The following is a 14,745-nucleotide window of genomic DNA, read 5'->3' as shown; positions in this document are numbered from 1 at the left end:
ACACACAGACTTGAACTGTAACACTGGTTTAGGGTTTTGATGCTGTTTGTTTTCTTACATACTTTATAAAGATGCTGGAGTTTCTTATTTATAGAAATGATGCTGTGAAAATAAATAAAGGTTTTTTTTATTTGACGACACAAACATGGTGAAACTTTGGACCGAACCTGACTGAGTCACCTAAAGTCCTACATGGACCGCTGGACTCAGATCAGTACGGAGGAGGATCAGATCTGATGTCATCAGGTCTGCAGATGTTAGCATGATGTTAGCATGATGTTAGCATGATGTTAGCATGTGGACCTGATGAGGATCAATAAAGTGATCACAGTTCATCTTGAGCGGAACACGAACATGACATATTTCAGTCTGGATCAGAGACGGGTTGAACTGATCAATCAATAAATTCCAACTCAGGTTTTTCTATGTATCTTTATTTGAAGCTGAGACAGTCGATGACACGTCTGATCAGACGTCTGTCGGGTTCACTCCTCTCGCTCCTCGCCGTGTGTGATGATGTAACACAGAGATTTGTAGTCCAGGTGTCCTGCTGCGTCGATGTTGGACGACTGGAACATCTGCTTCACCTGAAATCAGATCAATCATCATCAATACTGCTGATCAGCTGATGACAGGAGCTCTGAGTGCTGCAGAAACACTGAAGCCTGACAGCAGAATTCACTAAACACCGCTCTGATTGATGACTTACTGATCGATCAGGCGTTCATAAATGAAGAAGTAACTATTTAAAGTATTTTCTTTTTATGGAGCCTTTTTAAAAAGTATAAATAAAAGTTTTTAAAGGAATGAAGAGAGAAAACTGTTGTTGTCTAGAATAAAGAAGCAAATATATTTCATATGATGCTAAAACGTTAGCAGCTTTACTTATAACAGGACGGTGACATCATCAGAGTACTTCTACTTTTTACTCGAGTACTGCTGAGTTACTGTTAAACTGCTGAGTACTTTTCCACAAACAAGTGTCAGAAGTTGAAACAAGAACCAGCTGAAGGTTTCAGTCGACTCTACAGATAGAAATGATTTATTATCAGTAATTTACACTTTTAAGACTCAATAAACTCTGAGAGACAAAGTGAAGAAATAAATCAGCTCACAGAACAAAATGAATCTCTCCTCACCTGAACATTGTCTCCTGTGTTCAGTGTTTTTACATGTTAGACAAAAATTCAGCTCTGACATTTTGAGTTTCTGCACTGAAGTACTTCATCACTTTCACTTTTTCCTGACTTGATATCTTTACATTTACTCGAGTACTTTAAACAACTCAGATGGAATCAAAGTTAAATGAACCGGGTCGGTTCTGCACCTCCTCAGGTGAGAACTTGTCTGCTTGTGTCATCAGTAGTTTCTGTAATCTGCAAAACCAAAAGAAAAAACAGAACAAGGATTAATTTTCTCTGAGCAGCTAAAGTCTGTAAATCTGTGATGACACGCTGAGAACGTACTCGTCTTTGTGAACGAAGCCGTGTGCGTCAGGATCAAACATTTTGAAGGCGTTTAAGATGGTTTCCTCCGGGTCAGTACCTGCACACAGACAAACAGAACCAGGAAGAAATAAAACACTGTTTCCATCTCCTGCTCAGTGACTCTCAGTTTACTGGTCGGTTGGTTGGACAGCAGGTGGAGTCAGTCAAAGCTCAGAGGAGGGAAATCAGACATGTGAGGAAGGTCACCTCCTCTTCATCGCTCCACATGTCTGATGTTGTCACGTGATCATTAATGTAGCTCATGTAGAACTTCAGCTGAATGAACAAGAAGGTCCAAATAATGCAGAATGAGTCAGAGACAGAGTTTCACAGAGTTTATAAAGTGTCTCCAACTCAACAACTCACTAAACTGACACATTTGTTAAGGGAGTCTGGTGATAAAGACATTCTGTCCACAGTGGTCTGCAGCAGACGGATGTTGGTTCTGGTTCTGAACAGTTCAGTCTGTCTGTCTCTCTGCTGCTGTCGGGTTTCTACGCTGCTCCAGAACTTCTCACCGTGCAGCTTTCCTCCGAACAGGTTGAGGAACATGGTGAAGTTGATCGGGCCCGTGGCTTCTCTCAGCATGTCCTCCAGCTCTCTGTCCTTCACATCCAGTTTACCTGAGGAGACAGCACACCTGTCCACATCACGTCCAACAGAAACACCTGCTCACTGAGGTTACCTGTGATCACAGCTACAAACCCAGAGAGGCGTATGTGTCCTTGAGATCCTCTTTGTCGATGAAGCCGTCCCGGTTCTGGTCGATGAGCGTGAACGCCTGGATTAAAACGACAGACACGTGAGATAAAGACTTTTTAATGAAACGTGGTGTGAATAAAGACTTTACCTCTTTGAACTCTTGGATCTGAGTCTGTTCGAACATGGAGAACACGTTGGACGAGGCTCTCTGAGCTCGCTTGGCTCCTCCCTCCTTCTTCTTCGTCTTTCTGCTCGCCTGAAACAGCGATGGAAACATTTCATCATCGTTAACTCAAAGACAGACGAGTTATCACAGACGGTGTGGACTGAGTGTGACAGACTAGTTCTGTGTGGAATTAAAGGGTAAATCCACCATTTCTCCACAGTACAGTGTTGACAGGTCGTAATGAAACGTAAAGACACATGCTGTCCTGACGATGAGCTCGTTAATCAGACAGAATGGAAAGCAGCTCTCTCTCTCTTACAGTATTAATGAGGTGATAATAAAAACTTTCCTCATCAGTGAATCAACCAGCTGCTCAGAGGAACATCAGGTCCAGAACACTGTGTGGAGCTGGACCGGTGGCAGGGTCCGCCACATGTAAACACAGTGAAACTCCTTTAAGGTCGGTTTGTTAATTCAGTCCCAGTGAAGAGCGTTCAGTGATTTAACAGAAGTTTGAATGTTAAAGTGTTTTTATTTCATGTTTTCTGTCTCTGTGTGACGTCAGCTGATGTCTGCAGCTCGTAAACACTCGATCTGTTGTAACGAGATGATGTCATCGTGTTCTCTATTGTATTCTTATCGCTACATGATTTTAAAGGGTCCCATGAATTTACAATGCGTTTTTTTTAACGTAATTTCTTTTTTTTCAAGACAATCCATGAACTAAACCCGGGTAAAGTTCTGAATCCTGTCCGAGTCAGGCTGAAACGACCCGTTAACCTGCTGCTGTCGGTCCAACTCACACAGCTAACGGTCACTGACAGCTGAGGATAATTCAACGTCATACTAACATCGTTAAAGTCTCTGAAATCAGCAGCTGAAGACTAAATCTGTCACCTCCCGCAGATGTTAAAGGAGCAGTCTGTAGAAATGTTAACGAGCAGAGAAACAAACTGAATAATCAGAATCTCTTTGTTTTCATGTCTGAATAAATGTGGCGGACCCTGCCACCTCTCTAGCTTTCTAGATGTTCCACTGATGGCTGAAATATTGTAGTGATTAAAATAATTTGTTCTACAAAACTACAGAATGCCCCTTTAAGTTAATCGTCTAATTTAAAATACTGTTTGTAATCACAGATCTGATATAAAGTCTATGAGAGTGAAGAAGACGTACCATCGCCTGCTGCTCCTCTGTGATGCTGCTGCGCTGATCTGAGAGCAGCTGGTTTAAATACAGCAGCTGTCTGCGGGGCAGGAGGACGTGATGACAGTGTGAATGGACCCGGGTCTTCAGGGACGGGTCTGGACTGAAGCGGGACCCCCGGGGCCCAGCGGAGTTCCCCTTACATGGGCAGGATGTTGGTAAAAGTCGGGTTCTCCGGAGAGCCGACAACTGCTGCTGCTGATCAGAACCTTTTAAAGTGTTTCTATTTGCAGACGGAGGTCGGACGCTCCTCTGATTCACACTTTTATTCTTTTATAGAGCTCGGTTTTAAAATAGGACAGAGAAGAAGAGGCGAGTCATTTTGTTTCTTCCATGATAAGCAGTTGTAGACACAAACAGTCGATCACATGGAGAATCTGTCCTCGTGTTGTATGTCACACAGACTGAGACAAACCTGATGGCAGACCAACAACTGGATGTACAACATGACTTCCTGCTGACGGTTAACCCTGGAACATCTTGACACCTCAGCAGGTTAAAGGTGTGTGGACCTGTTGCTATGACAACAGTGACAACCAGCTCTGAAGACCCTGAAAACGTCAAATCATCAACATTATTATCATCATCCAGATGTTTCTGAATGTTCGTCAGCTGAAAGAAGCGCAGGTTTAAAACTCTGTACATACGTCTCATCAGGTGATGACATCATCAGTTGTGGGCGTGGCCAGAGGACACCACAGCGCCCCCTAACACCAGGTTATGTGACTACAAACCTTCTCTGATCTTCATGAAACACAGGACTCACAGGTCTCATCGATACAGCCAGAATTTGATTTTGCGGATTTTTTTGCCCAAGAAGGAAGTCGGCCATCTTCAGTTGTGTACGCCAGTTTTCTTTTTCTTTACCACATTTGGCACGTAGGTTCAAACTCATGAGTCCTTTAATTTGATACAAACGGCCCTCAGGTGTGACCCAGCAGCTCAGCAGCGCCCCCTGATGGCTTCTCACATTTTGTACGTACAGACAAACTCTGACACATGCCAAAGTTTGCAGATCCATCACGAGTCACGAACATCGATATCTGCGAGGCTCTGAGCCTCCTCAGTGACGTCATGGCTCCACAGCTTGAAGCCCCGCCCCCTACATGCACATACATGAACAACATTCGGTATGCATCGTCTCATGACCAGACGCACAACAAACCCTGCAGGACCGTCAGTCCAACAGGAAGTCGGCCATTTTGATTCACAGTTGAGATTTTGCCACCGATTGGCGCCGTTTCTCTCCTCGCACTTTAACGACCTCCTCCTACAGATTTAACAGCACAGACGTCACATTCGCTCAGTATCATCCTCCGTTACACCTGGTCGCCGTGGCAGTGCGGTCGATTCTGATGCTTCACCATAAAGCATCAAGTCCTTATAACTCCAACACACACTTTCCACTTCCACACCAAAGTGCTCTCACATGTGGAGGGATTCCATTAAAAAGAGGCTATTTAAATTATTGTCCATTCATATAAAATGATTAGATATTGGTCTCAAGAGAGAAACCTTTAATGACAAATACACTTTAATAAAACATATTATTCCTTTAATAATGTGAACGTGTCTGGATTGTTCTCCTTTAAAAATGTTGTGATGCAGTTTGGTTGAATGTCCACCGGGCGGCGCTGTGGTCCTGATTATAATTACATGTTAACGTTGTACATTATGTTCAAAGTTTAAACGAATCTATTTTATTTCTTACCTTTTAATTATATTGTTTACTTTTTACTATTGTTATCATTGTTTGTAATATTCTGTATTTTGGCTGCTGTGGCAAACAAATGTCCCCGTTTGTGGGACAATAAAGGAATTCTGATTCTGATTCTGGTTCTGTCCGGCCTCTTGTGTTGTGTTCATGTGAACTATTACATTTAATAAAGACTTATTCTATCTGTGGTAACCAGCAGCTCTAATTCATATCAGAATATTAGCAGCAGGGTTCATTCAGCTGTTAAATGTGTAAAAGTGACAAACCTGATACCAAACTCCATAGAAAAAACTAACAATTATGTATATCTTTGTAAACTGACAATAATATATAACTCCTTGATGACTCGTTGTGTTCTATAACATATCAACTGTGTTAACTCTTAAAATCGGCACAGATTAGACCTGAGCAGCTGAACTAATTATAACCAGAATTTAAACTTTTATAACAGAGACGCGCCCTCTCACTCCCTCCAGGTGAGCAGATTATATAAAGTGACAAGCTTTTCAAAATGTGGTTTCATTTTCTTTTTTAAGTTTGAGTTTAGCTATCATCTGAATAACCAGCACTACAAGCAGCAAAGCAACTTTAAATTGCTAAATTTGAGAATGGAGTTTGGTAGAAACAGAGAAACAAAAGTCAGGATATGTTTCATCACTCACACAAAACAAGTTTCAGAATATCTCAGCAGTGACTTAAAAGACCATTATTATTATCATAATGAAAAATATGATTAATATAAACCTATTATTATGATAATTGGGAGGGAATATTGTTCTACTTTACTCCACTGAGACATTATTACTCTGGTTACATGAAGATTAATATAAAACATGCTACAACATTATAACAGTAGGCAACTTCTTAAACGTTACTTAATGTAACATTTGAAGTATTTTCACTCTATTGCTAATTTTATGTCTCTTACTTAATCTACTTGTGTTTTACAGGATGTGAAAGAGCTCTGTACTCAAAACCACAGTGTCCTAATACTGAACTAGTTCAAGTCCTGCATGCAAATTTACTTGAGTAAAAGTACAAAAGTGTCAGCATCATTATATTTGTACTGCTGGTGAAGATGGAGCTGATTTAATTTACTTTTCATTCAGCTTGATGGATTTTGACCAATGAATCAATAAAAGTCTTTATCCATAACAGCCTAATAAATCATAAATTATATTTGTATTATTAATATAAAACTGCAAAGCCATAAAGTGATCCAGTGAAAGTAGTGCGGTATAAAGTGCGTTACTCTCTCTGTAGAAGTAACGTAGTGTAACTGTGCTGAGTAACACACATGTAATCAGTTACTTCTTTGTTAAACTGGAACACATGAACTTTTCAGATGATAATCTCCATGAAACATGAAGTCTGACTCTGATGTTCCAGCAGTGAACACGCGGCTCAGCGGACCGTGAACGCCTCGCGTTAATACTACACTACCCACAGCCCCCCGCGTTGAGCCGTGTTGTAGGAAATCCGCTTGCGGCGGATTATTGTAATCCGACAGAGGGTCTGGACGACACATCGGATCACGACAGAGCAGCAGAGCCCAGCGGCCTGTAACAGATGCAGCTCGTCCGAGAATAAAGGGATAAAGTTGAGATATGATCTGACGCACTGCTCGCTGCTCCTGAAGGCATCATCGGCGGCGGCCGGGCCGTTTCCTGGACCATCGATTCATCCGACACCCACTGACAGCGGCTCGGCATCACTGCAGCACAGCACGGCTCACAGGAGAAGCTTTAATTTGTTAGTTAAAGACATCTCCCCTTCTCCCTTCCCCCGCCAGGTTTAACTCAGCACGGCTCGGCTCGGCTCGGCTCGGTCGCACAGTCGCACAGTCTGCGGAGCGAAGCGCTGCTGCTGACACATAACTAGCTAGCGCGGCTAGCTCACCCCAGCTAGCTAGCTAGCTAGGAAGGAATTTATCAAGTTTAGTCAGGAATTTAGCGAATTCTCCGACCCGCAGCCCGCCCGGACGGAGGATGTCGGCCAAAGACCAAAACAAACTGTCCACCACGGAGCGACCCATCAAAGGTACGAGACATTTATCTGCTTCTGTTCTGTTGACGGGTCAGGAAGTTAACGGGGCTGCTGTCAGCTAGTCGGCTAAATGTGAGCAGGGCAGCTGAACGCGCCGCTGGATGTCAATCAGCCCGCTAACAGTTAATTTACTCGGGGCTTTTTCTCTCTCTCTCCGTGGTGGAGCCCGGTGGATCCCGGTGGATCCCGGTGCTGCCCGCCGCCTCTCCGCCTCTCCACCCCGGGGGGACGCGTCAGGCAGCCGGGCGATGCAAGTTAATCAATCCAGCGCCTGCTAATGAGTTAGCGGGTTAGCTTAGCTGTCCGGAGTGCCAGATGTCAGCTCTGCGTTTGACATTCAACCGTTAACGTGGTTCAGGTTCACCTGGACCCGGTCTGCAGCCAGACCGCGGCCCCTCATGGAGGACCTCTGTGCGGGCAGATTGACGTCGTGTGGTGCAACATTTAATGGTTGTGGACGTGAATGCAACGCTGCAGTGTTGTACTGAATGCAGGAGGTGTGTGTGTGTGTGTGTGTGTGTGTGTGTGTGTTGGCCTGATTAAACAACCCCTCCCTTTCCAACAGCTGTTTTTTTTTTTTTTTTAGAAAATGACTTTCTGAAGACAAGAAAGTCTTTATTAAAGCAGCTGCAGACAGTTTCCCTCCGGACACCATGAGTCCAGGTTCAACACAGACAGGCAGCTTATTAATCCATCGATTGATGACAGAAGACTGTTTTCATAATCAGTTAATCAACATTCTCTGACTCCAGAATCTGAACTGTGAGGGTTTTATTTGCTGGGGTGGAAGAAGACATCTCCTCAGACATGTTCTGATATTCTACACGATCATTTGATTAACTGAGGAAATCATCAGCAGATTTATGATAGTTATCAGTCTTAGTTGCAGCCCTGAATGCCACACTTCAGCTGGTTCAGGTGTGTTTGCAGATACACACACACACACACACACACACACACACACACACACACACACTCCTGTCGGTTGTTGGAAGGACGATTTATTCTGGCGGGAATCATTTCTGAGCTCCATATTGTGACACTGATGTTGCACCACATTCTGTGACCCAATTAGACTTTTCTACCATATTCCCGCTGCACAGTGTCCATCTTTATTCTCCTCAGTGATCAGACTCATGGAGAGACAGAAACCCGTCACTGTCTCATCTGAGCTGCAACGAGTAATTGTCAAATATTAACTGAATCGCTATTTTTAACTATTTTTTATAACTGATTAATCAGTGTGTGTTTTATCTCAGCTCGTTAAATGTGAACATTTCCTGGTTTCTTTCCTCCTGCGACAGTAAACTGAATATTTTTGTGTTGTTGGTAAAACACTGATCCACATGTTTCAGACAGCGCGGTTCTGTTAATCCTTCGGGTCAGCCGGTCCGAGCCTCCCTGGTGTGACTGTATCAGAACCTCTCGTCCTCCAATAACACGATAAGTAGTTGGAGTGGTTGATAACCTTCTCGTACAGGACGCAGTGATCCGGCTCGTCTGTCTGATCACTTTTGTTTTCTGTTGTCGCTGGAGCACACTGTGAGTCACTGAGGTTTTTAACCTTTTTGATGTCGTGACCAGCAAGTGGATCAACACCAGTACGGTCGACCACGAGGGCCGGCCCCTCTGAGGGGGAAGAGGAAGTGATGTCATAGCAAACCTGCACAGCAGCCACTCACGCTGAACTGTCTGATTTAAGAGTGAATCAATGATTCTGATCATTTCAAAGTCTGATGAGATAAAGAGATGATCAGCATCAGTGATTCTTCTGTCAGATGAATGTTGTGGAGAAGCAGCAGGAAACAGAAATACAGTTTACTCAAGAAGAATACTCGAGTAAACTGTAGTTTTATTCTTTTACTGTAAATTAATATCAGCTTTCTTTCTCCTTGATGTGTAATAATTGGTTCTGGTCGAGTTCTGCTGTGATGTTTGACCATCACAGTGAAATAAAGTGGGTTTGATTTGTTTGCAGTAAAACTAAGTTTGCAGTGGTGTCAGTGAGGACGCTGCAGGCCTGTCTGAGTTTACAGGTCCAGCAGACGCGTGTCAGTTCTGGGGAAAGATGTTTGAGTCGACTTCCTCTTCTGTCGCTCGCCAACACGTCGAGGTGTCGCGGAGGGTTTAATGACGATCCTGTCAGATCGACTTCAGGCTGAACGCTCTTCAACAGGATGTGTGATCGCGCTGGAGCTCTTTATTAAAAGCTGAAATAGATCCAGTAACCAGAGACTGCTCTTACATTCTGTCAGGTTATTGATTTGATCATTTATAAATGTTGGCCTGATCTGGAGAGAAAGAGAGAGAGAGAGAGAGAGAGAACGTGGACACAGAAACAGAAGCTAAACTGTGTTTATCAGTGAAGAGAATGAAGTTATCAAACTACAACAATTAGTAAGTTTTTAGTTTTTGCTTCTTTTCTTTGTTCCTCAGTGAAGACGACACTTTGTCTCTGTGATGAACATTTTTCACTTTCATTTGACGTTTCACAGATTCAACGATTAATACGTTAACTGTGAAAATCATCATCAGATTAATCAATAGTTGAATTGAATAGGTTTAACATTCCTTGTCTCCTGTATGAAACTGTTCTCAGGTCAGTTCTTCTTCACTGTGGAGCTTCTGTTGCTGCTCTGACAATCAGTCTGTTGTGTAGATTGAACTGAATTTCACTTGACGTCTCCTGTCCGGATGTGAACGTTATGAACATATTTCACATCCGACACCATCAGCTCGTCGCTGCAGTGTGATCACTTCACAGCTCCACTGTGTAAAGTGTTGTTAATCCTTCTTAGATTTAGTTAAACGTCACGCAGCCTCGCAGTGTGACGCTCGCCCCGAGTCCTCACTGTGTGTTAGCTTCAGTGAAGCAGCAGGTGTGTGTGTGTGTGTGTGTGTGTGTGTGTATGATGGGATCAGTGTGTTGGGAAGACTCAGGAGTGTAAAGCTTCAGGAGAGTGTTACTTCGTTAAATCTGCCCTCTTAAGCCTCCAGGTTCACTTCCTGGTTCACTTCCTGGTTCACTTCCTGGTTCACTTCCTGGTCGTACGACTGACTGAATATGTGCAGGTGAGCGTCTCTTGCTGGCTCCGCCCACAAGTTCCTGCTCTGCCGTATTCTTTACATTGTGATGATGTCACAGATGTGTAGCATGGCTGTCGTTGGCCTGAGGGAAGTTTGTACAGGTGAGGCTGACTTTGAGACGGTTAATGATTCAGAGAAGACAAACACTCGCGCTGCAGCTACTTGTTACTTTCATTATCAGATTATCTGCTCGTTAGCTCTCAGAAGCACTTTAACTGTTCATGGACTGTCAGAACATCTGTCGAGTCGACTCAGTTTGTAATGAATGAACCGTTCAGATGATCACAGAGGAGACGAGCGAGTGCTGTGGCCTGTTTTTAAATGACATATAAGAATTTGAGCTGAAACGATTGACTGCAGATGAGCTGGCGGCCATTTTAGTTATTGATTAATTGTTCCAACTGTTTTCTTGCCGGACAGAATGAGACGCCTGATGATGTCAGCAGCCAACATTGATGGTCTTTTACTACTTTCTGACATTTTATAGACCAAACGAGCTCGAAACTGATTCAAATTCTTATTTATTCACTTTCTGTCAATTTGTCTGATCAGTGGTTTGATTATCCTGATGTTCAGCTTCATCACTGCTGCCCTTTTCTCCCTGACACTGCAGCAACGCAGAGCATCCTGTTGAACCTGGTCAATGTGTGTGTGTCTGTCTCTGTGTGTGTCTCTGTGTGTGTGTGTGTGTGTGTGTGTGTGTGTGTGTGCACACCGATGGATCTGCTCTGGCCTTCTGGCTTAGTTACCGATGGTAATCGAATCAGTCCGGCTGGCATGTGTAATGATTCTGTCCTCATCCATGTTTGATGGAGCTGGACCTGACGACGCAGCACGTCCACTGGCCTGTCGTGGGCCCCAGTGTGGAGCTCCGTCCTGGGCCCTGTCCTGTGATGACACCGTGCTGCGAGCTGCTACTCGTCTGGATCAGTCATCGTATTATCCAGCAGTCACACTGCAGGAAGGTGAAGCGGAGCATTAAGTGTTGAACATGTCGCTGCAGCTGCTGCTGGTTGAAGTTTTCTCCCTTTTTCTGACTCACGGTACAAAAATCTCGACATCGCTGCTTTCAGCGGCTCTGCCCTTTCTGCTCAGCTACAGTCAGATTGGGATTATCACAGATATGAAGACACTCTTGTCTCGATCCAAACAGTGCTGTCAAAGAATCACCGCTAACAAAGTGGTTCCACAAACACGTCTCACTTTCTGTAACCTCTTCACATTAAAAGCTCCCCGTCAGTCGTTTGGAGATCAGCCGCGTCTCCACGTGATGTGTGAAGTGACGACACTTTGACTGTTTAACTGTTCGTACAGTCATAACTTGCTTAATATGATGTAGGAAACAAATATTGAATTTATAGTCAATAATCACAACTGAAATATGATTATTGGTCAGAATCAGATATTTTCCTCTGATTATTGATCTGCTTCGTATTCTTGTATCTGCCTGAAGTCATCATAGATCATGTGCTCTGCTTGAAGCTGGTTGTGAACTGAGTGTGTTTGCTGAAATACATTAAATAACTATATATTACTTCACTGTACGCTGACAGATGACGGTGTATTTAAGTAATAGCTGTGCAGCTGAAGTAGGATGATCTCATAAACCACACACTCCTCCACATTCAGAAAGTATTTCAGAAGACTCTTCGGCCCAGTGGTCTAGTTTAGTGTGTAACTCTGAAACCAAACCAGGTCGCACACATCCAGCCAATCACGTCGCTCCTCCTGAACTGGTTCATCGCCGGCAGCTCCGTTTGTTTGAAACCAGTCGGGCTCCACACAGCTGTGTGATCGGACAATGATTAGGAAGCCAGTGTCTAGTTTCTGACGAGAGGAAACAAAGAGCAGAGTTGTGAAACAAGGCGTCACAGGCGCTGTAGGAAGTGGTATTCAAATAATCAACGACAGACGCACTGGGACGGAGAGAAACTTTAATAATAACTGCAGCAACGCGCTCGATCACCAGCCGCCACTTTAATCAGCTTAAATAACCTCCGGCCTCAAACAGGGACGGAAACATTCACCTGCCAAGTTAAGGATTCATTTAGAGAAGAAAAGTTAGTTAAAGTCTCCCAGGAATCATTTTAATGCCGCTCTGAAGTTTGCTTGTTGTTGAACTTTGTCCCTGTTGGCCACCGTAGTCGTGTGGCCTGCAGCCAGTCAAATATAATCAAAACAGTGAGAGTTTCTATCAGACGGGCTGCTGCTGCGTTTCTCTTCCTCTCTGGATGGTTAACCAGCAAACACGAGCAGGATCAATATTAGAGCAGCTTCAGACAAACACAGTCGATCCATCAGAGGTGAAACAAACATCATCAGTGGCTCCGTGTGGCGTCGCGCTGAGGTTAAACGTGTGGCGCAAAGGGGAAATTAAAAAAACTCGTTAACTGCAGCTCGTCGTGTGACAGCTGCTCAGTGGGAGCTGCTGCTGAACCATCACTGATGTAATCATATATGATAATACAGAATCATCATACAAAACATTAAAGGACGGATCAGGATGAATCATCGGACATGAAGGCGATCAGCTGACTGACGTGTCAGATGTTGGTTTATTTTCTGTTTCAGAGATCCTTTATTGATAGTTTGTGAGGAGGTTTCACTCCACACAGACGAGCGAAACCAAATGTTTCATTCTTATAGACAGAATCACAAAGTTAGTTACCAGATCAGCTTCTCTGAATTGTGTTTTTTAATGATGCTGTTTCTGAGTGTTGTATAATGAATCTAAACAGCAGCAGGAGCTGACAGTCTGAGGCTCTGCTGTCGATAAATAAAACAGAACAGTGCATAAAATAAGCAGAGTGGAAACATCCCACTGTGTTCTACATGCATCTTTAAATGTTACAGTTGATAATTAAACAGTTTCGTCACACTGACTCGGTCCATTGTTGGATCACTGAGACTGATACTGAGTGACGCTGCTGTAAAATGTAAAAATACAAAATGTAAAAACTAAACGACAGTCATCAGGACATAATTCATATTAGATGAAAAGAGAATTAGAATGGTGTATTGCAGAATGGTGACGCCTCTTCATTTATATTATATTTCACCTGATTTGCATTCTGACCCAACTGAGAAATTTGTATGTGGTTTCTGCGTCGGTCTTAAAATAGGCCATTATTTGCACACTGTAGACAATGAAGAACTCTCTGCTGCTTATCTTAAAATAACCTGTTTTGAATGTCACTTCGCTGCAGCGTCCAGTCTCAGAGCTGTGACACCGGAGTACAAGTCTTATTTTACATTAACGTGTGGAGCCGTTCACACTGCGACGTCCTGGAAGCTTCATGACAGCAGCTCAGACGTTTGAAAAGAGAAGAGCGAATAGCTTCTCTGTGACTGAAGGTTTAATTGTTTAGTCTGTAAGTGTCCAAAGTGACGTCTTCACCTTTCTTTTTGGCCAAACAACCGACCAAAACACAAAGAAAACCACCAAACGTCTCATTTCAGAAGCTGGAACCAGACAACGTTAGACGACTGATTGTCTTTTGATCGATTTATCAGCTGCTCGTTGTAACTGAAACTCTCCATTCTGTCTCAGCTCTGATGTTCTCCAACATGCATGAAGCTAATAAAGCAGACATCAGCTGATATTATTAAAAACAATCAATCTCATTTTGAGTAAATTTAAGCTCCTACAGCTCGTTAAGATGCTGCTAATGATGTCGGTCACGAGTAAAACACTTCAGATTATTAAAAGAATTCAGCTGCAGCGCGACGTCTTCGTCCAGCTTCCTCTCTGGGAGAAGATGGTGTTTTCCAGGAATTCAGCTGTTTGGTATTTCCTCCAGGGGCTGGTTCGTGCTGCCAAACTGCTCTCCTTTGTCTTCAGGTCGAGCCTCAACATGTCGTCACGGTCTGTACGAGGAATTTCACTTACTGTGAGCTGATTCATGCAGAATGAAAACTGTGCAGCTCTGAGGTCTCACTGACTGCTGCTGACGGCTCAGTGTAGGTGGAGGTCTGCGTGAATGATTATTCTCAAATCAGCGTCGACGGTTTTCAGCTGTCCAACACTGATTACATCACAACTTACAGCAATCATAATGTTGTAAAGTCAGTGATCAGGTTGTGTAGAATAAAACCACCCGATGTGAAAGTGACTGTTGACAATGTGTACGAATTTTAGCTGACAGCATTTAAAAATGTAAAGAAATAAGACATTTGACATCATGACGTCTGTGAGTTGCGTTGCAGGAATATCTACTGACGTTAGCATGCTAACCTTTTAGCCGCGGCCTCTCCTGGTCCTCAGCTGCTGTGCTGGCGGTGTAAACACCAACACTACCACGGTACTCCAGGCTCCCAGTCTGGACCACTAGATG

At 43.6% G+C, this 14,745-nt stretch overlaps 2 protein-coding genes across 4 annotated transcripts in view; one reads left to right on the top strand and one right to left on the bottom strand.

The window, feature by feature from the left end:
- Positions 1-457: 457 nt before the first annotated feature.
- On the bottom strand, positions 458-3,922 carry LOC115592714 (myosin light chain 5-like). Its single transcript, XM_030435769.1, has 7 exons — positions 3,532-3,922; positions 2,338-2,445; positions 2,193-2,268; positions 2,006-2,110; positions 1,467-1,545; positions 1,328-1,376; positions 458-587 (listed from the first exon to the last, which is right to left on the bottom strand). Exons 1-7 carry the CDS (start codon positions 3,532-3,534, stop codon positions 486-488), a joined length of 522 nt encoding a protein of 173 aa, XP_030291629.1. The 5' UTR covers positions 3,535-3,922; the 3' UTR covers positions 458-485.
- A 2,795-nt stretch (positions 3,923-6,717) lies between these two features.
- LOC115592683 (serine/threonine-protein phosphatase 2B catalytic subunit gamma isoform-like) overlaps positions 6,718-14,745 on the top strand; it is a 31,114-nt gene continuing 23,086 nt past the window's right edge. For all 3 annotated transcript variants that reach the window (XM_030435730.1, XM_030435729.1, XM_030435728.1), the window contains exon 1: positions 6,718-7,318. In XM_030435730.1, the coding sequence (XP_030291590.1) occupies positions 7,267-7,318 (52 nt within the window). In that variant the 5' untranslated portion in view covers positions 6,718-7,266. The remainder of the gene's footprint in view (positions 7,319-14,745) is intronic.

The sequence above is a fragment of the Sparus aurata genome, chromosome 12 (genome assembly GCF_900880675.1).
Source record: "Sparus aurata chromosome 12, fSpaAur1.1, whole genome shotgun sequence".
NCBI classification, from domain to species: Eukaryota; Metazoa; Chordata; class Actinopteri; order Spariformes; family Sparidae; genus Sparus; species Sparus aurata.
Note: the sequence above shows the minus strand (reverse complement) of the source record. Positions and strands in the feature narration are given on the sequence as shown.